Raw genomic sequence first — 24738 nt, forward strand, 5'->3', positions numbered from 1 at the left:
GCGTCTAAGACAGCTCTAGTTCATTCTATGTCCATTAAAAACGTGCACTGTAAAATTACAGTGGTTCCTAATGTAGCGCGTTCCATTAGAGCATCCCTGCCTCACTGCACACATGATAAATTATCAGGGGTGTGGAATTTTATAAAATATCTTCTTGTCCAAAGGACAAGATGTTTCAGAAATCTACTGGTCCTGTAAAAAAATCTAATTGTCCCGTAAAAAAAGTCTACTTGTCCCATTTGGTACCAAACAATGAGGTTTCAATTTATAACTGCATTCTCATATAAGAGCTTGGATAGCAGCCTCTCTGATTATGCCAGGGCTCATTTTACATCATCATTTGTATTCTTACTTTGCTCTGTTCAGCTACCTTTCTGATTGTACAGGACCCTCAACACACTAGGTTTTTATGTCAAAAATTTGAATATTCACAGACTCTGTTTAAGTGAGCTCTGTTCAAGGTCATGGTAAGCCTCTGAATATGTCAGCACTTTTATTACATTGAAGTTCACTGCTCTAATTGTATCATTGCTCTCTTTCTTGCCTGAGGAAAAGGCTTGTAGACACACTACCCTGATAATTATAAATTATGTAAAAATTCACTCATTTTCACAAAATGTTACTGTAAATAAACTTAGATTCTACTTGTAGTCCAGTGCCTCAGTTAACAACTGAGGATCAAGGAGACTGCCCCTGTCTGAGTGTCCACATTGTAGTTTTGGACAGTTCCCTTCGTCTCACTCTACCTTGGTTCACTGGTTTGCTAGAATTGTGATCATATACCAAGCACGATATCCAATACATAGACTTTCATAGTGTGGCAACAATTTGTAGGCGATCTAGTTCCAGAGTCAAAAAGTAAGCTATCAATACCTGCAAGTTTGGCTTAGACATACAAAGATTGGTTTTGTACCTATAAAAGTATTCACTAGCAAAAAGAGTTGTTTTTTCCAGACCTGGATTTCAGTGCAAATGTGTGCATGCGTGTAACGTACATTGTTTAACAGCACCACAAACTCCTCTCTAACCCCCTCTGCACCCTGAAAAAGGTAATACATTATATGTTTGTAAAGAGTGTGTTTAGGAACATGGAATTGTTGTAGGTTTTCAGGCCAACTTATGTAAACTCTTATGAATTTCTGAAAGTCCTAATTCTGCACCAATGCAATTTAATAGATATGTGGATCCAGATTTGTTACATTCGGTTATAAGTAGGGCCCCTAATTAATTTTTTTAAGTAGTTTTACCTTGATTTGCCTTTATTAAGGTTTTAAAATATTGACATGCACCAACGCTGATGTATTAAATGAATCCTGAGTGCAATGGTAGTTAATGTTTTCAAACCCTGCATTGTAGCTTTCTGCACACTACAGCCATTTTTAAGTTGCAAATATTTTGCTCTTTTCATCCCTTTTTAGGTTTTGCCTCGCCGAAGGATGCGCTCTGCGCATCTTTTCGGCGCAGGCGAAATCCTGTTGAGTTCCATAGTGTGGCTTGGTTCGGCCCTCGTCCTTGATTGGCTGGCTCCGTAAACGGAGCCTTGCCATTGGACGAGGGGCCTGTCCGTCAATGCCGGACCAGACACGGGGGCGTTCCCGACATTCTTTGGCTTTTGCCGACGTCACGGGACGCCGGGAACGCCCCCGTGTCTGGTCAGCGAAAGTATCCTAGCGGAAGTGCCCGCCCCCGCAGCCCGGGGGAAGAAGGAGAAGAAGACAGCAGCAGTATGGCGGCGCCCGCGGGGCTCCCGTGGCCTGGAGGGAACCCCGGGAGATGCAGGGCGCTTTGCTGTCCACCGCCTCGCAGCATAGATGCGCCGGAGATTTCATGGAGAGTGGCAGAGCGCTGGTAAGATGGCGGCGGCTGGTGGGTCCTCCGGAATGTAAGAGTCTTCGGCTGGAGGACCGCGGGGCTGCGTAGTTAGCCGTGGTAGGCTGAGCCGGTCTGTGCTTCAGCAGGTTGATCTCTCGCCTGGGAGTGGGTTGGGGACGGCAATCTTATATAATGACGACGGTTCCACTTGGGTTCTTAAGGGGAAAGACCGTGGTCTGCTCGTACCAAGTCATGCGAGTGACTGTCGGGTACGTGGAGGGTCGCGTGTCGGGCGGTTACGGGAGGCCGTGTGTCGGGCGGGTATGGTGGGTCGCTGAACCGTGGTTGGGTGGTGACGGAGGGCCGTACGACTGGCGGCTCCGTGGTTTTTAGCGGTCCGGAGAATCGTGTGACCGGGGAAGGGCTGGAACGGAGGGTGGTGTGACTGGCGGGTTCGGAGGGTAGGGTGAGTACTGAAGGCCGTGTGACTGGCTGCTCCGGAGTAGGGCGGCTACGGATGGTCGTGTGGCTGGAGGCTCCGGGGGATTGCGTCGGGTGCGGGGTCGGTGTGGCTGGAGGCTCCGGGGTAGGGCGGGTACGGAGGATGGTGTGCCCGGCGGGTATGGTGGTAATGTGACCGGGGTATGGCGAGTACGGGGGTGGTGTGACTGGCTGCTCCGGGGTAGGGCGGGTACGGAGGGTCGTGTGGCTGGAGGCTCCGGGGGATTGCGTCGGGTGCTGGGTCGTGTGGCCGGGGCTAGAGCTGGAACGGAGGATGGTGTACCCGGCGGGTATGGTGTTGATGTGACCGGGGCAGGGCGAGTACGGGGGTGGTGTGACTGGCGGCTCCGGGGTATTGCGGCCCGTCCGGTGGGTCGTGTGAATGGTGGGTCCGGGGGTAGGACAGGTGGAGGTGGTGTGCCTGGGGGGTAGGGCAGGTCCGGGTGGTCATGATCTGGGCGGGCGGTGTTGTAAGATGGCGCCGCCGCCATCTTGTGCAGCCCTGGCTCGAAAGGAAGTGACTGGTACACCAGGGAGTGGAGTGTAGGCCGGGGCTGCAATCCGAGCACGGACCGTCCGACCTCCGCCTTGGACCAGCGAACGGAGACCGCACTGCAGACTGGACCCTCCTCAAGAGCCTCAAAGGGCCACTGATGCACTGGACTGACAGCTCCTCCCCCAGCCTTGCCCGTGTGACTGATAGAGATGTTCAGGGGGGCCGCCCTTGGGGTATTGTGTGGCACGTGTGCTGAGTCCGTCACATTCCTCCATTTGACACTGAAGGGGGGAGGGTTTGGAATCGCTTTCGAGTAAGACATTCACTTACCATTTGCCGTTTGCAGGACTCTAACGTGATCAGGCAATGTCGGGAAACTGACTGCATCATCGTAGTAGAAGGTTGCGCATAAGCACAGTGGTGAAACCCAGGCTAGCTAATGAAAAGGACCATTACAACCATGGACGTGTTCGTTGCCTTCAAAACAAGTTAAGTTCTCTTGTGTAGCTTTCAGCACCCACAAAGCATGCGAAAAATGCTATGTTTAGGCGTAGTGTGTCACTTTGTTTGCCCTCCCTTTTGGCTATCGAGGGCGATTAAAGGTAATAGGAACAGAACGGATATGACTAAAGGGTACTTCATCTGCCATGTGTGTTGTATAAAATGTGCACACGCATTTACTAATGTTTCATGTTTTCAGGAATGAAATTGATTCTTTGACAATAAAGAAATAAAAACAAATTGGATTTTGACCTATTACATGTTTGCGTGTATTATGTAATTGAATGTGGCTGTCGATGCCAGTTTAATAACAGTTTTTTCTTTCTTGGTTCCAGCAGCTCTGGTATTTCAGGTGTGCCTGAAAAGCAGCGTGTAAAAGGTCAGGTTGAGCGCCATTTGAATCCTGTTGTGCACATAGGGGCAGGGGATTCTTCTGGGAGTATTTTCCATATGGATTATTAAAGGTAAAGCACTCTGCTTTCTCGCCCACTCCATCTCATTAGAACCGGCTCAAGTGTTAATTGCAACTTTTTTCTTTTTTGGTTTAATTAGTTGGAATGTATCGATCCACCATGAGTCGGTGCACAGGTGTGCCGTCATTAAACTACCACTCTGGTAATCTCGTTGAATAATTTAGTAGAAGTTGTCGAGTGCTATTGGAGACATCTTCCATGATTACCGAACCGAGACAGGTAAAAGAAATCCTCTTTGACCATTCATACAAAAGAAGCTGCTGCAAGCTTGCACTTTTTTCCCATTCAGTTTATAGGCTTCAGTTCTTGAAAAGCAACATGTAAGGTAAGCACTCCCTTCAAGGGCTACATTTATCTGTAGATTAAATAAGCTGCTGGAAGCACGACAGGCTTGAATTAAAACTCCCGAAACCAGCTGAATGATTGAAACCTGCACAACCCCCTCAATTGAAACGATTACTGTCAAATTATGCAGGAATGCGTTCATCTCAGTTTATTATCATTTAAAAATGTCGGCTTTGGATGATCAACTGCATCTTATTTGATATTTTCACAATAAGTTTTTGCCAATTACCTGGCTGTAGAATTACCAATTTTTTCCCGTATAATTGATACTTATTTTAACCATAAAGTTTGTAGATCATAAGGAAAATTTCACCTGGTTATTCAGCCAAACGCTTTATTCGAAAATTAGCAGGTCTCCTTTAGGTCCTTACTAATTTTTTTAGGATATTAAACTGCCACGATGCGATTAACCCCTTTCCCGGACAAGTATGGGTTACATTTTATGAAGTTAGGCACGTCGTACATTTATCTTTTTATTACCATAACCCCTTGAATTGTGCCGCCCCCCCTTCCATAATATCATTGGCAGTGCCAGTGTGCATATAGTATTAGGGCTGCCGTGTTTACCACTACTCCATGACCTGTAGTTAATGGTTTTCTAGCCCGGTCAAGTTGAACTCTCAGTTTAAGCTTTCATTTTGATGGTTGGATGGTCCCACAGTTACCTAGACCTAAATGGTAAGTGGTAATTTCAGTAGTGGGAAAGGCACCTAGTGGTAGGTGTCCGTTTGCAAAGAGCTGCCTGAAGTTACTGCCGATGGTAACCGTTCGAGGTCGGAATGACTTGTCAGGAGTTCATCAACAATATCATTGCTTCACACCAAATCCGCTTGCAAGTGGTAATCATTCTTTGTCAACAAGAAGCCCTGCTTCTAGAAACGTTCAAAGATGGGAGGGAAACCGGCCTGTTTTTGTAATTAACTTCTTCCTTTAAACTATGCAAATACAATGCAACCACTCTAAACTCAAACCGAGATGCTTAACCATAAATCTTTTATGTGCATCAGCATGAAATAAGCGGTGCTTGACTTTTTGAAAAAATGTAGGTAATTTGACTAGTCCAAGTGAGGAAGTTTTAAAGCATCCAGAAACACTGCTTGCGTTCAGTGCAGAAATCAAGACGGCATACGTGGCTATTTGAGGCGCTGGTATGATAATAAAGTAATCATTATACAGATCAATTTCCACAAAAATATAGCTGTTAATTAGGGGGATCTTTCAGTCAATACCGTACCTTTAACTAGCCACATGCATTTTGATCGAATTTAAAGATATTGGTATGGCATTAATGAACTATTAAACTCCAATTACTATCTGATAGCTGTGTTCTGGTACTGTGGCAGCAATTAATAAAAAATGCACATTTGTGAGCTTCAAAGGGACAAACCTCAAGCGCATGCAGGTTTGAATGTAATCATTTGCCTTGGACTATTCAAAACTGAAGCCATTCAATTGCAGCTGTCACGTCGTATTGGTCTTATCGGGGGGATTGAGTTGAATTTGAAAGTGCCTAGTTTTATAGATATTTTTGGGTTACTTGTATGATGCTCTACGCATACCGTTGCATCCAATCATGGCTGCTCCTGTTTTTTAACATCAGTGAACCAAGATGATGATGTTAGGTAGTGGAAACTGTCCAAACTGGGGTGCAGACAGCCCCTCTCACCTTTCAGCCTGGTACCACTGCACCAGCCGCACTACTTCCCTACTGACCGTTCTCCACTTCAGCCCCGTCTAAATTACAATTCCTGCTTGTGACCCTTTTGCCTGCTTGTGCATGTTTTCGTGACCCTGTTGCCTGCTTGTGCCTCCGTGTGCCCCTATTGCCTGCTTGTGCCTCCGTTTTCGTGCCCCTGTTGCCTGCTTGTGCTGTGTGGGTGTGTGTGGAAGGCTCTGTGTGGGTGTGTGGAGGGCTCTGTGTGGGGAGCTTTGTGTGGCTGTGTGTGTGGGGGGCTCTGTGTGGCTGTGTGTGTGGGGGGCTCTGTGTGGGTGTGTGTGGGGGGGCTCTGTGTGTGTTTGTGTGTGTCATTTGCGAGAGATAAAGCTAGTGGCATTGTAAATGACAATGCCATTTATTTATGTTAAAAAAAACATAAATAAAAATAATGTCAAGAGCAATGTCAATAGCTCTAACTTTAACAAAGGCAAAACCATTGCATTGTAAATGCTTGTTCAAGGAGCACATTGTTTGGGGTACATTGTCCGTTTTCAAAATGAAATCACCAATCTTGCTTCCATTCTTCTATATACACCTGCATACAATAAAGGAGCCTTCTGCAAGCCATACTCACAGCCACAACATGTAAATGTAGCAGACAATTGCACACCTGCTTTTATTGGAACCCCTGTCAGTAATGCAAGCTGAGATTCCTGCTCACTGTTTTTGAATGTATCTGACTTTAACTCTCTACGCAACCTTAATGCACTTGACCCATGAACATGTTACACAATTTTGTTTTAAACATTAGCACACCGACAAGACCAATAAACTGTGGGCGACCATACCTCTAGCAAACAAAGGCAAATTTGTCACTATATTATTTCCATGAGAAACTACCAAATTGTTTCTTAGGCAATGGGGGGGATGTAGTGCAGCTCATCATACACTTTACACCTTCTATGTAACAACTCCCTCGTGCACTATCCCTTCCCCTTACATGAATGATGCACAGCACTGTTCATACAGATTATACAGCTCATGTCCTGCACAGGTCACTGTAAAGATCATATGCAGTGTAGCTCAGGTACCGTGTGGACCTCATGCAAGACATAGTTGAGCCTTGCTTTACTATTGTTCCTAGCATCTTCAGTATATTACATAAATCAAGCGTTGTACAGCCCACACTTGCACAGCTTATTCCATTTGCACAGGTAAGTATCCTCTATATGCTGAGTGATGCGTAGGTGGTGTTCTTATAAAATGAGGAGATCATTATGGTGTGATTTACAGTGGTACTCTGCTACTAAGTAAAGGGAAGAGCCCTTTGATGATTTTATTCCAGGGAGTAGCCAGAAAATTAAAATACCCCCCACTTTGACCAATCCTCTGACAGCACCAAGCAAGTGATGTAAGTGAGCTCGAACCTCCCTAAAACTCCTTTGTCACTTCCATCCAAGCATCTATCCATTATTATTTCATGCCACATCTGCTCATGTCCACCATTTCACCTTTACGTTCTATCATCCGTTCATTATTTCAATCATTCACTCTTCCCCATTACATCCATCTATTGGCCATTCTATACATCTACCCATCTGTTCACCCAACCACTATCTATGCACGCATCCATCCACCCATGCATCCATCATTTGACTTATCCATCAATCAATAAAGCCTTTCAGCCATCAATTGTTCCTTTGCCATTCATTTATTCATCCATCCATCCTCTCAAATTTGAATTTACTTTGCCATTCATCCATCCTCTCAGATTTTCATTTACTTTGCCATACATCCATCCTCTCAGATTTTAAATTACTATGAAATCCTTCTATCCATTCAGACTTTTATTTACTCTGCCATCATTTTACCCACTGATCCATCCATCCATCCATCCATCCATCTCGGATTTCCTTTTATTTTGTCAACATTTCATCCACCCAGCTACACATTCTTTCACTCACATACACAAAGCCCTCATTCTCTCACCCACCCATCTTTTCACCCACTCATCCACCCATCCCGTCACCCAATTATCCATCTATCCTTTCACATACCCATCCACCCTTTCACCCAACCATCCATCCATCCTTTCATCCACCCATACATTCACCCACTCATCTATCCTTTGCCCCTTTTCCACCCTTCTCTGCCTTTTCTAGCAACCCATCTTTTTTTCTTTTAGTTAATCATGGTCTCTAATCTGTCAAGTTGCAGATGAGAGGCCCATAAAAAACTCTGGTATAGCTGCTATAGAGAGGGGTTCACTATGCCCCAGGTTTTATTGGTGGGGGTCCCTTAATCAGTAGATTTAGCATTATAACCTCACGAGCTTTCAATTCACTAAAACAATAAAAAGTGTTGTCAGAATCCTATAAAAGAATTTGCCCATGCTCACAAACACACGCATAAATAAATAGGTCTAAAATTTTTTTTATCAGAACTCAGTCCACTAGGTAAGAGAGGCAGCAACAGCATGGTAAAAATATAAATATAAACGCTTAAGTCGAAATTTGTAAAGATTCATTTTCCATAAACTACATGTTATAACATTGTGCGAGCCCCCACATCAAAAAGTGGATTTTGACAACACTTTTTTGATGTGGGGCTGGGCACAATATTTTGTCGACCGTCAAAGTTTACAGAAAAGGCAACTTTATCATTTATATTTTACTGTTCCTTTGCTGCCTCTTACCTAGTGGGCTCAGATCTGATAATAGCTCCGATGAGCCCCTTAATAGCTACAGTGGTGGTGAGAGCAGCCGCGATTTCTGCTGCTGATGGTGATAGGCCGAGTGCTTAAACCAAAGGCACCAGGGCAATGACCTCTGAAGGAAGGGGCCACATTGGCAGGCTTTGGGGAGTGCAGAGACTCAAAAACACAGGATTATTGTGAAAGGCAGTACTTGCGCATTCTGGTTACAAGCAACGGTGACGGGCCTAAATGCCTTCAGAGTGCAGTTGTGAGTGGCAGCCTTGCACCCGGAATGAAACCGTGTAAGCAGAGACGTTTTTTTTTCTTTTCCAAACGTATACGCCAGGACAGCCCTGCAACCTTCAAAGAGATGTCAGTGCCGCGCGCTGTGGTCAGAAAGGAGGGAAGCACTTCTGGGCATTGTCGGAAATTCAAAGGGCTATTAAGTCTTAGAAAGTTATGTCAGTAAACTGAGCACGCATTTGGAACCCGGTTAGAAGGATTTTAAGTCTTCTGTGCTGTGAAAGGTTTTTGCTGCAGAAAGTTGAGCCTACTTGTCCGAGGGACAATAAAAACATAAAGACTTGTTGTCCCTGTGAGCAAACAATATGTCCTGGGCGTCGGGCGATATGAATTCCCCATCCCTGATTATGCCCGAGGGTGAATTTGAATGAGTGGCACTTGAAATTCGCTCTCTTCCCCCTGAGATGATGCTCACACTTGTATTACTGGAAGCACAGCTAGAGGGAGAACTTTTTAAATACACTCCAAATACATGGACAAAGAATATACAAAGAGAAACAAGGGACCTTCCCCATTTAAATAAGGCTGCCGATCATGCGCAGGAAAGGAAATCCTTCTCTAAAACACGCCACCATATATACATATCTTCACTAGAGACAGATTGCATAGTGAATATTTTGTAACTGTTATCACAATATCGAGGGCAGAGCAAGCAAACCAGGTGGGGAGCCACAAGATGGTACTCACTGGTGTGCGTCTAACAAAGCTCAAGTAAACATGGCAACTGTTCTATCAGGCTCTATGAAGAGCTTGTGGAGCGGGCTAAAACAAGCAGTATAGGGTTGGGAGACGGAGCAGGCGCCTTCAGAAAAAGGCATATGTGAGAAGATAAGGACACGATTTAAAGGGCAATTTACAGAAACAGCGGTAGGAGAAAAAATCAATTTAAAAAGTTTTTTCCAAACCAGTTGCTATGTTGGGAGCTGTGAATGGATAGTAGTAATTTGTCCCTGCTCTAGGGTGGGCAAAACACAGGAAGAGGTAAGATGTGTGCAAGCAGTGGAGAAATGGGGAGAAACAATAGGAAATCGGCGATTGAGCCATCAAATAGAAGCTTATGGGTGGGCTGAAGACCAAAAAGTATATACAGCATGTCTCTTCGAGATAGCGCATGCATTGTCTAGATTAGAAACCTAAAAACAGATACTGAAATGGGTCCCTACTGGGCCCTCTAGTCATGCTCCTTTACATATATTGATTACATTGTTGTGCACTTCGTGAAATGGGATTTCCTAGATGTCCCAAATGCAGTTTATACAAATTTGACAAAAGAAAGAAAAGCTAAAGCTGTATTGTTTGCAAGTACTGATCTGCGATAATGTGATTTATATTGAAAATCATTTAGAAAGTTGAAATCCCTGTTTCTAGGCAAATGGCACAATAAAACACTTCTCAATAATATTTACACAGTCTCCTACAAGCAAGTAAACATTTCAACCAATAGATGCACTCTTACTTTATCACCACTGAAAATAAAACAAAATGGGATACTTGAGATGCATAAAGTTTTCTAAATGGCACTAACTATAAACAACGGAAAGCAGAGATTACAGGATACGTTGTTCTTCATTTTGTTGGAATATACTTCATTGTTACTTTTAAGTAGTTCCTTTTCTCAGATGTTGTGTTTCAGTAACTTTGTTTTTCATACAATATATTGGTGAGAAACGAGTCACCTCAGTGTTTATGCGAGTTAACGGTATGAATCAGTGATGGGGCTGCGGCGTTGAGGCTAGGTTGCTGGTTTATAAGGGTATTCAGACTACATGCTCATGCAATCGCAGGCCTCCCTGCAGAGTGCACATAGCGATGGCGTGTGGAGGCACAAGTTTGACTAAAAACTGACATGGCAAAGGAAATGAAATGCAGTGCTTATAGGTGGGAAGGGTGTGCAAGAGTGTCTGTGAAGTGGAAGGACAAAAAAAAGTACATGCAGAAGGAGAGAGCGAAAAGCTAGCAATGTATATAAAGGATATTCAGTGTGAGGCATGCAGATGGAGAGGCTTTAGAAAGAGATACGAGAGAACAAGAGCGCAAGTGACCAACGCAGGGCTTGAATGTAATACCATTAGACCTATGAATTCCTATGCTCGGGACAGTAGGCCATTACATATAGATTCCTGTATCTTTATAAAGGCCACCTTAAGTTGATTTTGTATTTATATTTTTTTGTTTTACAATCACAAATGCAGCTTGGTCGTCGCTTCTGTATGTTGCAGAAAACGATTGGTACGTGCAGTTAGTTTATCCTGGTACTGAAAGATCATGTATCTTGCAACAATATCAGAGAAACGCTTTTCTCTTTTTTAAGCATCGATTTAAATAAAACAGAATCAATGGCCCCTGCTTAGACCACTCTGCACCATAGATGCAATGGACGCACTTGTTTACAGTTGAAGAAAATGTAAAACAATGTCACTTCCTGTCACTCGATCAACTCCTACACCAATACAACCATTTTTCCCTACTAGAGCTCGTGGCCCACCACCTCACCAAAGGACAGCTTCTCAACTCAAGACAAACTTTACTAGGCCTTCCTGCCTCCAAGTTTTACCAGAATTCGAAAAGCGCCACAATGCCGATGCAATACTACAAGGAATACCAACTGTAACTGCATGGCTGAACGTCAGGTGCTTCGTCACAACATAAATTTGCATTACAGTAACACATAGACACTGGAATTTTGCTATTCTGAAGCCATGGCTTTCTTCACATAATTATGAATTCGAGGCATTTGCCACATACTTCGCCCTCTGCTATGTAATCTAAAGATTTTAACAAAAAAAAATTGTTTCACTCTTAAACTGATCAAAAGTTACTAAAACATGGCCACAAGTGTTTGTGAACAGTGGAAGGCCCATCGCATAGGGTAACAAGTCAAAAACTAGTACTAATGAGGTGAAATCTTTGCCCAGAAGGTAGTGCAATGTATAAAAATAACAAAATAGTTAAGTAATACTATCTAAAAATGTGCAGCTAATTTGGCTTTTCCTGCATGGCAATTTAGCAAGCCAGCCGCATAATTTGGTGGTACCCCATAATTCAATTGACCATGCACTAGCAGAGGCCCTATTGTTAAGGTGGCTTCAAGTGTTCTGGGCCAAAGCCGGTTCAACAGAGGTACAACGCCATATTCTGATTTTGGGGTATATCACGAGGACATTTATCTCCAGTGAGCTCAAGGAGCCTGACAAAATATGTCAGGACGCCCTGGACAGCTAAAATCACAAATCATTTCTGAAAATGTTGCAAGCGCGCCTTCTGCTAACGCTTGTCTCTGTAATTATTGTTAAGACCTGTAAAAGCGCGGAGCCGCGCAACCACCTGATATTTACCTTTGAAAACGGTAAACAGTCCTTGTCGGCTTCCTTGTCTTTCACTTCAAAGTCATAAAGTGCTTTGCATTGAGGTGGGGGCTGAGGTAAAGGCTTAATGATCTGGACAAAGTTGGTGGGGAAAAATCCGTGGACACTGTTGATCTCGCCGTGGTACCAATTCTCATCCACTTGGCGGCGCAGAATGATGATGTCACCCTTGGCGAACTTGAGATCACCGGGCTCTTTGCCCTCGTAGTTGTACAATGCTTTGGCACACGGCAACTGAGGTACACCCTAAAAAGAAGCAGAGGACATTTATTAAATAAAAAAGCTGCACCCTTTGTATCACCTATGCATACAATTAGTGAAGATAGACAGTGTGGTGCCAACAGCATCCTCAAAGTGACACCGTCCGCTAATTGGAGCAACTTCTCATGATGATAGGTTTCAAAACATCACACAAACAGAGCACATACTCGCAGATTACGAATGTAAAGATCTCGTTTTTTGTGCTAGGGAGGTAAACAATGATTTAGGAAGTGATACAAACCCATTGATGAATTGTTTACTGATTAACACATTTATAACTTTATATTTCTGAGGTGTCGTTAGTGTACACAAAATCGGACGACCTTAACAGAAGTCCTTCTGTGGAAAGTCAATTGAACCCCCTTTATTGGGTTATTGTTAGGCTACAATTACTCCTTAATGTTGTCAATGTTAGCAAAGGGAGAGGGTATCCAAAGGTACCAGGGCCCTGAGACCACAGAGGCGGAGAGCGGGTGACTAGCCCAGTGACTTGCACAGAGGTAGCGAGTACACCCATAGACACTAGCATGACAGGACTGGAGTACACGGACTCTGGACTTACAATAAATATATTGTGATCCTGTTAAAATGACTTAACCCGCAGTGCCTGAGATTGCAAACATTTGTACTGCCTGTATGTATAGATATATACAATGTAAATAACGTATATTATACTGTCCTAGTTATATACCTCCACATGCTCCCCATCATATCCTGTTTTCAGTAATCTGGTTTCAACTGGACGACACCGCTCACAGGTTTTAGATGTTCCTGTTGCAGTAAAAATGCCCTCTTTAAAGCGCTGCACTGCTCTTTGCGGCCCAACAGTAACCTGTGGTAATGATAGTACAAATAGTGCATACAATAACACATGTATACAGACCCACCACCAAGTGAACTACCGCTCTGAAGGTTCAAGAGGTAAGACACGTGGGTGTACCAAACTCCGAGTGATCATTTCACAAGCTTGGAAGGATGAAAGGACACATATCTCTACAACATGCGCTCAGCTCACAGAGCTACCATACTGTCTGTGAATATCGGCAGCATTTCCAAAGGCACGGGCACACAGGTGAGTAGGGAGTGCACAGATTCTCCCATATGCAGCATGTTTTCTCCTTTAGGCATGGCACCAGCAAATAAGCGTGTAAGTGAGGAATGTGGGATGAAGGCAAATTCCGAACACAGCAAGCACGAGGCGAGCAGGGTCCGAAAACAGCAAGCGCGAGGCGAGCAGGGTCCAAAGACAGCAAGCACGAGGCAAGCAGGGTCCGAAAACAGCAAGCACGAGGTGAGCAGGGTCCGAAGACAGCAAGCAGGAGGCGAGCAGGGTCCGAAAACAGCAAGCAGGAGGTGAGCAGGGTCCGAAGACAGCAAGCAGGAGGTGAGCAGGGTCCGAAGACAGCAAGCAGGAGGCGAGCAGGGTCCGAAGACAGCAAGCAGGAGGTGAGCAGGGTCCGAAGACAGCAAGCAGGAGGCGAGCAGGGTCCGAAGACAGCAAGCAGGAGGCGAGCAGGGTCCGAAGACAGCAAGCAGGAGGCGAGCAGGGTCAGAAGTCAGCAAGCAGGAGGCGAGCAGGATCCGAAGACAGCAAGCACGAGGGGAGCAGGGTCCTAAGACAGCAAGCAGGAGGCGAGTAGGATCCAAAGACAGCAAGCAGGAGGGGAGCAGGGTCCGAAGACAGCAAGCATGATCCGAAGACAGCAAGCAGGAGGCGAGCAGGATCCAAAGACAGCAAGCAGGAGGCGAGCAGGGTCCAAATACAGCAAGCACGAGGGGAGCAGTGTCCGAAGACCGTAAGCACAAGGCCAGCAGACCCACCAAGTGAAAAGCTTCAATCCTGCTATTATGGGGCGCTTAGCGTGGATCCTGGATGGCACCTGCGTGTGAGCTGCCCACCTCTCTCCCCGTGCTGTGGACCAGCCTCCTTTCCCCACACTATACAAACTACATTTCCAGCAGCAATATAGTAAATGTACATTTATAAAATAAGAAGTGTGGAAGTAGTATGTAATTGTTATGTGTCTTATCAGCCCCATACGGTTTTGGGACTCGTTGACTGGAGTCAAAGTGGTGTTGACACTGTGTGTGGCTCAGTTTGTGTTGTTTGGAAGCGAGTAGTATAGCCAAGTGTAGAGGCCAGCTGGGTCTGAACTAGGGTTTTGGTTAGCAAAGTTAGTGAACAATAAACACACATTCCAGAATGCCACAATAATTACCATGCAGGGTGATTATGTTTTTCCTCCGTGAAGCTATTCTTGATGAAAGGCTCAACGTTGCATGGACATGCCATAATGAAGAGTAAGTCAAGTCAGTAGCATTTATAGGAAACAAAGTGTCTGCTTTTAATTTATCGTGATACTAAAAAGATGGCAAATGCCAGGAAGTATTAATACAATCCAAGGGCTGCTGATGGATGCTGTAAATAAATCTTAGGTTAACTAATGAGGGCACAGAACTTCAATGTCCTCTTCAACCCTACATACCAAGAAGTGGATGTTGGTCCATTGTGGAGCTATTTGGCTCTAAAATTAATATTCTTAAAGGAGGGGTCTCTTAGGTCCTGAGCATCTAAAGAAGGCAAAAGGGGCTCAATGGAGCCAGAAGAGTGCTGTGTCCATCATCACACTTGATGCAGATAAGAATAAACAGGCTAATGGTCACAATCTAGGATCATTGGTAGAGTCGTTCATACTCCCAAGTTGAAGACTTTAGTGAACATAGTAGCAATAAAATGGGGAGAAGAGGCGATACAGAGGAAGGCTAGTCCGCCTCAGTCTTGAAGCTGTAATCAGACTGAAGAGCCCTATCCTATCAAATGGACTACCCAGATTTGTATTTACTGGAAAAGCAACAATGCTTTTAAGAAAAAACCCTTACCCACCACGGTTACTCTTTGGTGGCATTCTTCATCGTTGGGTTCTCCCCGCTCCGCTATGGAACGGGGCGTGCTGCTACTGAACCGGGCGTGCTGCTGCGGAAGGGGCGTGCCGCTACCTGTGAATTACGCTTGAGCAATGAATGGCACCAAACCGATGTTACAAGTAAACAGGAGCTGGAGGGGTTTTGTTTGAGAGTTAAAAACACTTGTCCAGTGCCTATTACTACTTTAATATGCGCCCCAGACGGTATAGTTGAAATATGGGAAAGAAAATGGGAAATCTGTAAGGAATTCAGTGGCCTTAACGTCTTTCCTGTATCTGGTTTACATGTTTCTGCCACCCTTCCCTGTGGCATCGTCAAGACCGTCACTCTTGATTATGATTTCGAATTTAGTGAACAGCCATTGATATTTTTGCATAATTATTTTTTTTAAACATGAACTCAAACATACAAAATGCTTTGCAGAGTACTGTCCGGCAAACATCGATTCCGAGTTTTATTCGAATGGTATTTTTATGATGGTGGAACTAGGAACATTTTGACGGCAGGTATTCTTCCACGGTCTAAAGGTCAACATATATCGCGGGGAGTGTGCAGAAGGAAATAGTTAAAATAATGGTGAGGCATGTGATAAAAAGCCCTGGGTGCCGGCCGTCCACTCCTCACACAACACAGGTGATTAAGAACCTTCACCTTGCCCACCTCCGACAAAAATAAAATATGCAGCAGCAGCATCGTCAGCTCCACCATGAAAACACATCTTTGCTGACATTTTTTTAGGTGCCACAGTAAGGCCACATCAGAGGACTTAACACCTATACTGGAGATTCCAGGGCCCTGAGAAAGTGTGCACTGAACAGGCTCCAACTGAATTCAATTGATGCATTTCTCACTGGTGCTGGAATGGATTTATGTGCTACGTCCTAGCTTTGTATGTGCTCCTGCTACGCTCCACTGCTAAGCACAAACTCCACAGAAGACGTTTTAGACAGCGCACACTTGACAACAAATTTGGCAACGAATGGCAGCTGTAACAAAGAAGATGGAAAGGGGCGGAATTATTCAGCTGAAACATTGAGCTGCCACTGAAGGGAGACAGTGTGGTGACATGAACTCAACAATCAACCAACAGACACAATAAGGTATAGTACCGCCCAATGCGTATCCTTCGGATAAAATAAAGTACAGCAATCATGCAATGTTTCATAAATACTACACAGCGCAATCAGGGGCTTGCGATTCAACTAGGTTTACGATATTGAGGTCCTACACCCTTCGATACACACTCTCGGCTTAAGAGTTCCCCAGCATCTGTACTTCCTGGCATCTCATCTGGGAGATAGTGCTGATTAGGGAATGGTGCAGTTCAATCAATCACCCGAAGGGATCGATGTGACGAACACTTCAGTTCACTTTTTACTACCTGAAACTATTGGTAAGCAGGCTTAGGTTGTGCAGCAAACTTTGGCCTGCTATTCAGTCTCATTCTTGCAAAGTTCTCAAGGCCCACAGTTGCCTGTGTTCGAAAGCTGCAATCCATGTGGGTGCAATGGCACAAAATAAAGTGTGAGATCTCTGTAGCTGGCTGACATCAACCTTCCTGAAGCAGTAATCATGAACAGATATCTGCCTAGAAACTTCGTCATCAAGAACAACAGAAACTGCAGACATATCCCTCACTCCTACCATCTATCAAATGACAGTGCGCAGGAAGAAGTAAAAATCAGCCGCTTGCCATCAAGGTCCTTAATTAATTTCTTAGGGGAGACCTGTCTCCATTCGCATTTACTCTGGTGTCTGGGACTCCAGCCAAAGGGATGCAGTCAATAGACTTGCATCGCCTGGAGATGCAGTATCTGCCCTCCATATTCTACTATGCTAAAGCAGGAGGATCCAAAATGGATCCCACTAGCCCCAGTACTCAAGAAACATGTGCTACACATTCCGTATACATATACAGACGTAACATGCACACAGATTATCAAGAGCTGGGGTTCACATATAACTGCAGAACTTTATATGAGAGGTCAGCGGGGCACCCTCTCCTTTGCTCAGACAAAAAGGTTTGGTCACACTATGGATTCACAAAAACTTGGCAAGTTGCCACCTACCCAAGACATGGACAGTAGGCCTCCGCCCACAGGATGTGTGTGCCCCTCCAGGTCACCGAGCAGGTTCTGGACCCCACATGGGCAGGCCTTGCCCTCTGCACACATTCTAGATCAGTGTGCCACCAGGGCCAAACAAAAAGGATAGCAGTGTCACATGCAGTCAGGCACTTCGGGCAGGGACACATGGCAGTATACCGAGCAGGGGACATTCTCGTCATAATAATGCTAAATTGTGGTTTTGAATCTGGGTGAATTCGGATAGTGTTTGCTCACAGTATGGTGGCACAAACCATCATATTTCCATGCCCTTCACACTATGGCGTTGACAGAACTCATGAGCCACACAGCTGCTCACCACTCACAGTAAGCCCTTCCCAAATCCTACCTTGCTTGGAGACCTTGCTCAAAGAGGCTCGTCTCGAGCGAAGCAAGAACCAGGAGTTGCTTTAAGTCCATTCCAGGTGGTAATGTATCCTAAAACAGCCTTGAGTATTAAATGCAGAACTATTTTCAAGCTCAGTGTGCCTAATTGTGCACTACTCAAAAGCTTAATGATTTTGTCATAATACAAGCATCTAAGCAGACAAAACAGCTGTAACTCGTGGATTGGTGAGTTTCCCTATACGTGCCTCCATAAACTGGGAAAGGATTTTCAGTGACACAGGCAAATTATACATTTGCCTATTTCGCACTCAACACAGCCCAAAACAGTGCCATATATGCAGCACCCACCTTGAATTTGTTTTATCCTCCGTAATTGGCCTTACGAGTCATGCCCTGTTGCCGCCTGTCAATCATGCTGTAATGCAGCTCCCTTGCGTCACCTTATAGAAGCACAGGTCTACGTATTTCAGAATGTCTTTCTCCTCTTGAGACAGCCCACTTTGCAACCAAGCTTACTTAAATATAACGGGCCATCAGATAAAGATATAATTCTCCAACTGAAGATCCGAATATCCGAACCGCGACCCCACATTGCACAGTCCTCCTGTCTGGGCAGATAAATGCCACACATTTTTTTTTTACAAAAATGATGGAGGCCAGGCCAGCACGCGCCTCAGAGAGATGTGCTTGATTCAAGGAGACGTGCGGGTCAGTCATGCATCTTGCGCATCCAGAGTTTTTTTCCACTTCATTCCACAGAAGATTTTGAGCTAATTTTCTAGGCTAAATCCTGTTTTAGAATGTCCCTATTCTGTCCAAGTGGCAGCATGAATGGATGCATTGAGATGCGCATTTGCATCCTGCCGTGGGTGAATGGCGCTTTCAGGTCTGCTAACACCAGGAGCATAAAAAACATGGCTCGTTTAGTGAGAAGCGAGTTTCATAGCCGAGGGCTCACGCGCGCTCCTTGCTGGTGTCGTGCCTAGCACACTGGTGGCCTCTCACTAGAGCCAATGGGCGGTGCTATGAAAATGCATCCATCTCGCCTGGTGCAAAGGCAAGAGATGAGTTGGTCACCATTTCTTTGGGGGAATAATTCACAAAGATGGTTGATGCTCTTGTTTAATTTCTACATTTAAAAAGTTTGTGACTGGATGACTCAAGCAAAAAGAAGTTACACAATGTACGTGCAACCTTTACATTTGTACGTGACACTAAGATTAGTAGACCAGCCTTCTCAGGGTACTGCCAACACCAAGTTAAAGACAATGCAGTGGAAACAGTGTGAGTGAGCCACATTGGTGGCTATTCACAAACACCAGCCCTGCTTTTCCAGCACTTACGTGCACCTCTACAGGTATACCTGAACAATCCAGGAAAGAGTATTAATATTCCATACCGTCACAGGGTGGCAGCAGGAAGGGAAAACATTTAAATAAAAGAGTATTCTATGAAGATAAGAGGGAATACAAATGTGAAATATAATTAAGCCAGAGTGATGAAAGGCAATACAAAGTGCAGAATTGAGTCGACAAAACAAAAATAATTATTTCTCAAATCCTCTTGGTTGTGCGTTGCAGTTCTTTTATTCTTTGTACAAATGCGTATAGCCAACACGTTTCACCCCAAACAGGGCTTCTTCAGGGCAAAGCGCAGTGCAAATTTTCACACAGCAAAAAGCCAGTGGCGTGTTGTATTCAATAATTTCTCTTCTCTCAACCAAGTACACAGCGCTTTCAATTAACTGGCATCCAAAAAAAGAATGGTAGGCACAATTCCGATTTCCACAGATCAAAAGGCCAATGGTGACTTATTTCATTATTGTCCCTTCTCAAACAAATAAGTGCCATTTCCAGTTATTCAAATAGTATCCCTTACTCAACAAGGGCGTATCACTTCCAATGTAATGGCATCCTTCACGTCAATAAAATGGGTCAACCGCAGGTAAGTAGATGCAAATGCATCATTCAAGTTCAAATGGGCAAGTCGATCCGAGTCCAAAACGTATCCCGTGTACTGAACAAGTCTGCTGCCAGTTAAATGGGAGCGTTGGCTGTACGCATTTGTAAAAGAATAAAAGAATTACAACGCACAACCAAGAGGATTTGAGAAATAATTATTTCTATTTTGTTGACTCAATTCTGCAATTTTTGCATTGCCTCTCATCAGTCTGTGTTAATTGTATTGTATTTATGGCCCTGTAGCAGCTGGTCATTTAAGGTGGGCAATAAATGTTCGAATATATATCTGTGACTAGCCCAGGGAGTGCAGTGTGAATCAATCTTGCGGCCTCTCTTTGTTTTGAAAATGTGAAATATATTTTACTAATTACGCAGGTAGAAAGTTTACACTTAGAACACTGCACAAGCGTGCAAAGTGAATTTGATTTATCTCACAATAGTCACTAGTGTGTGCATCAAATCGTCACAAGTGATTAAAAAGGGAGCGTCACCAGATTATTCAATGTCAGTGGCCTTTACCTTATGAAGCAATGCATTCTGGGAGTGAGATACACCTTCCTTGACTTCATGGGAACCGACTTATCTTTGAAAGTAGAAAGTGTAGTGTTTGACACAGGATCTCCCTTTGGACATGAAGCTGATTGGTTGTTTGAAATAGTACCTCATACACTGCACTCCTTCAGTCTTTGGCCCTAATGATGGAAATCCCACCAATGAGGACGGTATGAAAATTGCTCTAGCAGTATTTCTTTGCAACTTAGATTTAAAGATTATGGTCTAAAATTCAGCTGCGTTACCAAACAATTTGTTACACAGTGTTCTGCAGCTGACAGCCAGTTCATCCAAGGAGTTAAACGCTCACTGCTGACTTCGGCGTATCACGAGCTCCAGTCTAGGCAAGACACGCTCAGCCTTCCAGAATGGCAAACCCCGAGTTAGTTCCGAATCAGCGACCCACAGCTGAACGGCTCCGCAACCCTTCGCTGAACCCACGTGCGCTGAATACCATGAATTCAGAAATAACCTGACAGATTTATGCAAGAGGTGGAAGACGGTCAGCTGCTGTGCGATTAGCAACTCGTGAACAGCGAGAGCTAATTACACAGAATGTCAGAAAAAGAAGCCTGTGACTAGAAAGTCTTTTTTTTTTCAAGCCATAGAAAGTCGCTCTTATACTCCTTTTTTTATAACCTACTTTGAAAAAGCTCGGCACTGCAGTTGGATCCAATTCAAATTGTTACAAAAATAAATCATGTCCAATAAATTGAAATCTAGGTGGAAATTGAAAATATCCTCTAGACCTCCGCACTGGCTCCTGTATCCGAATCGACAATAACACTGCCAAAGGGGCAATGACTACATCACCCAGGGGTGGATGGTGAAAGGAGAAAAACAAGTAACAGTTCTAAAGGAACACTGATTAAATCACCCGGGAACAAACGATGAAATGCGGAGAACCATGACAAGAAGAGTTTTAAAATGTTTTTATGATGGGGTGCATAGAATAATTTTGCAGACCTGTGCAGCATTTCATTTTGCCTCCTCCCTCCCTGACCCATGGGAATAGGGCCACATTTGATGCTGGCAGCAGCATCCTGTGAGTGCACCTCTGGCCTGACGAAGGGCAAGAATGGAAACCCTGGGGTCCCAGGTGACACACAGTCAGCTGGTGACCCGAAGAGGCCTGGTTCTGATCTCCGGGTGAACTCTCCTCTCGGGGCCTACCGGGCTCCATTTCACTGTACGTCATCGGAGAGCGCCGAGGCCCAAGCCAAGGAGGCCCGGGAGCTCGCGCTCCCCGCAAGAAGCCTTCGCCGGGCCTCCTCACGCGCAGCTCCCGGGGGTGCGTCGATATGCGGTGGGCCCCGAAGAGCCGCTGAGCCGGAGTTTACATTTCACTCGCAGCCTTTCTCTTGGCTACACATGAAAGGCTCCTTCCACGGAGAGAAGGGGAAAAACACCCCAGCAGTTTCCCCTCAGGTTCGCAGCTGCCGCGTGCCCCCTGCCAGCTCCGCATGAAAAAGTCAGCCTTTTCACGACTCGGCTCGAAATATGAATAGGAGCCTTCACATCGCAGAAATCCGGCCCCAGGAGTTTTCACCTGCTTTTGTGAAATGATCTTTTCGGCACTTGGAAACCCTAAAAAGAGTTGCATACATATATGTTTTAATTAAGCACTCTTATTATTTCAGCAGGCCAATTTATAATAGTAATGTCTGAGCAGGCTTATCCCTATCAAAGCTGCCTAAAACCAGGAGAACACGCTGACAAATTCGTAGCTCAGGAGCTGCGCGACATTCCGCGCTAGACATTAAATATGGATTATGGGTTCCTGTCTGTAATGGCGCTCTGATCCAGATCCATGTCAACCCGAATGGAGCCCCGAGCCAGATGGGCTGTCTCCAAAGAGACCCACAATAAAAGGGACAAAATGCTTCAATTGTCACTCTATAAAGCTGGCCTTTGAACCGCCGGCTCCCAAACTCATTCCAGAAGGCAAGAGACGCATCTGCTAGCGAAATTAGATTAAAAACGAGGGAAGGAGCACCTTTGAAAAACTAGTCTCCAACTCGAATTTAAGATTTGAAAAAAACAAGGCTCGCATAAAAACTAACATCTGACCAAACTCTGCGTTAAGGAATCAAAGCTCTGGCAGAGGGTGTCTGTGGTGAGGGGGATTTTTATGCAGTTCTATTTTTGTGCATCATTAACAATGAGCTGAATGTGTTTTCACACTCTACTCTGCAGGTATACACTGAAATACACTGAAATATTAATGTTGCTTTTAAAACGAATTCTCTCTGATGTGTAGACGTGAGTTAACAAGGACCTAGATTAGACAAACACCATCTTGTCCAAGATGGAAGCCACCCCTGCAACTCATGTTTCTTACCCCTTCCTACTTCTCTCCTTGCAAACTCTGTAGCACGCAGTCAAATTGAGATGTATTCGATTAGTTTCACATTTATTGGTGTTTTGTTGTCTATGATCTTAAAAGTCACAACCTGATGATACATCACCAATATCCTTTAGCTGGAAACCTTTTAGCTTTTCATTGCTCCAGAACTCAGTTTTTAACTCAATTACATTTTTTCCTGATTTTGATGTGCTTTAAAGCGTCAATACATGCCTCATGAAACTGAGGTTCAACACCGTCTCTAATCCAGTGAATGTGGGCATTCTGGTTGAGGTAACATTTTGGGGTGTCTAAAATTTCAGGGTTTCCACAGTGGTCTGAGAAGTAACCGATTAACATTGATGAAAGGTTCCAGTAGATAATCAAACAGCTTCGAAACTTGGGAGGAGCATCAGTAGGAATTCGCTACAAATCACATTACCACGGTACTATACTGAGGGCCTAATTAGGAGTTTGGCGATCTCTGGGACCGGCAAGCTCTCGGAGGCATGGTGGCTACCATCGCACCGGTGGTCCGACTGCCGTATTACAACGTTAGTGGTCAGACCGTCATGGGACCGCCGCAACCGCCTGGGATCCATGATCTTTTGGCGCTTGCACGGCGGTCTGGGTCAGCAATATGCTGGCGGGGCCCCTGCGGCACCACCAAGCATATTATGACTTTCCTGACCTCCACACTTTTCATGATGGTGATCCCACCATGAAAAGTGTGGCAGACAGCAAAGTAAGGAGGCTATACAGGACCCTCTGGGGCCCCTGTGCATGGAGGTGGATGCAGGGGGGCACATTGTGTGCCCTTCTGTGTACATGCACCCCAGTTCTTGCATGGCATGGACTGCAAAGTCCACGTCGTGCAGGAACTTGCTTTGGTGCTCCCTCTGCGCTGCGTTCAAAGGCTCACATATGAACTTCACCGCCGCAGTACCACCGACCCACCTCCCACCAGACAACAACAAGCATTAGAAATGCAATAGGTCTCGCAGCATTAGAGTTAGTGCTTTTAGAATTGTTTATGGGTTTTTTTGTAAATCTTTAGCATGAGGTTGAGGGTGAGTGAGGGTGAGTGAGGGTGAGGGGTTGAGGGTGAGTGAGGGTGAGGCTGAGGGGGTGAGGGTGAGTGAGGGTGAGGCTGAGGGGTTGAGGGTGAGGGTGAGTGAGGGTGAGTGAGGGGTTGAGGGTGAGTGAGGGGTTGAGGGTGAGTGAGGGTGAGTGAGGGGTTGAGGGTGAGTGAGGGTGAGTGAGGGGTTGAGGGTGAGTGAGGGTGAGGGTGAGTGAGGGTGAGGGGTTGAGGGTGGGTGAGGGGTTGAGGGTGGGTGAGGGTGAGGGGTTGAGGGTGAGTGAGGGTGAAGGTGAGTGAGGGTGAGTGAGGGGTTGAGGGTGAGGGTGAGTGAGGGTGAGGGTGAGTGAGGGTGAGTGAGGGGTTGAGGGTGAGTGAGGGTGAGTGAGGGGTTGAGGGTGAGTGAGGGTGAGTGAGGGGTTGAGGGTGAGTGAGGGTGAGTGAGGGGTTGAGGGTGAGTGAGGGTGAGGGGTTGAGGGTGGGTGAGGGGTTGAGGGTGGGTGAGGGTGAGGGGTTGAGGGTGAGTGAGGGTGAGTGAGGGGTTGAGGGTGAGTGAGGGTGAGTGAGGGTGAGTGAGGGTGAGTGTGGGTGTGGGTGAGGGATTGAGGGTGAGGGGTTGAGGGTGAGGGGTTGAGGGAGAGCAGGGGGCATGAACACTACCAGGGTGGTGAAGTAAGAGCCTGGACATAAGGTTGTGTGTCAATTCTGGGGCATCTGGGTGAGTAGGCAATTGGTAGGGGAGCAAGGGCGGCCAGGTGGGGGGAAGGGGTGAAATAAAAGTTATTTGATAAAAGTGAGCAGTGGAAGGACACAAGTATAGAGGGTATGATCCAGGTGAAGTACAAACGCAAGATGGGCAGAGCAAGCTATCGAATAAGAAGCAAGCAAATGTGATTGACAAAGATTTACAGTGCTAAGCAATTAGCTAGCTATAAACTCATTATATTTTCTAGATAAGCCAACCATAGATATTTTACTACCAGATCGCGTCTTGACTTAAAAAAACAGATGTGTAC

The 24738-nt window shown here is 45.3% G+C and overlaps 1 protein-coding gene across 3 annotated transcripts in view; it reads right to left on the bottom strand.

The window, feature by feature from the left end:
• The window catches only part of SH3RF1 (SH3 domain containing ring finger 1), a 333338-nt gene that overhangs the window by 156101 nt on the left and 152499 nt on the right, over positions 1-24738 (bottom strand). For all 3 annotated transcript variants that reach the window (XM_086962420.1, XM_086962419.1, XM_086962421.1), the window contains exon 3: positions 12119-12394. In XM_086962420.1, coding sequence (XP_086818546.1) covers positions 12119-12394 — 276 coding nt within the window. The remainder of the gene's footprint in view (positions 1-12118; positions 12395-24738) is intronic.

This window comes from Lissotriton vulgaris, chromosome 3_1 (assembly GCF_964263255.1).
Source record: "Lissotriton vulgaris chromosome 3_1, aLisVul1.2, whole genome shotgun sequence".
NCBI lineage: Eukaryota > Metazoa > Chordata > Amphibia > Caudata > Salamandridae > Lissotriton > Lissotriton vulgaris.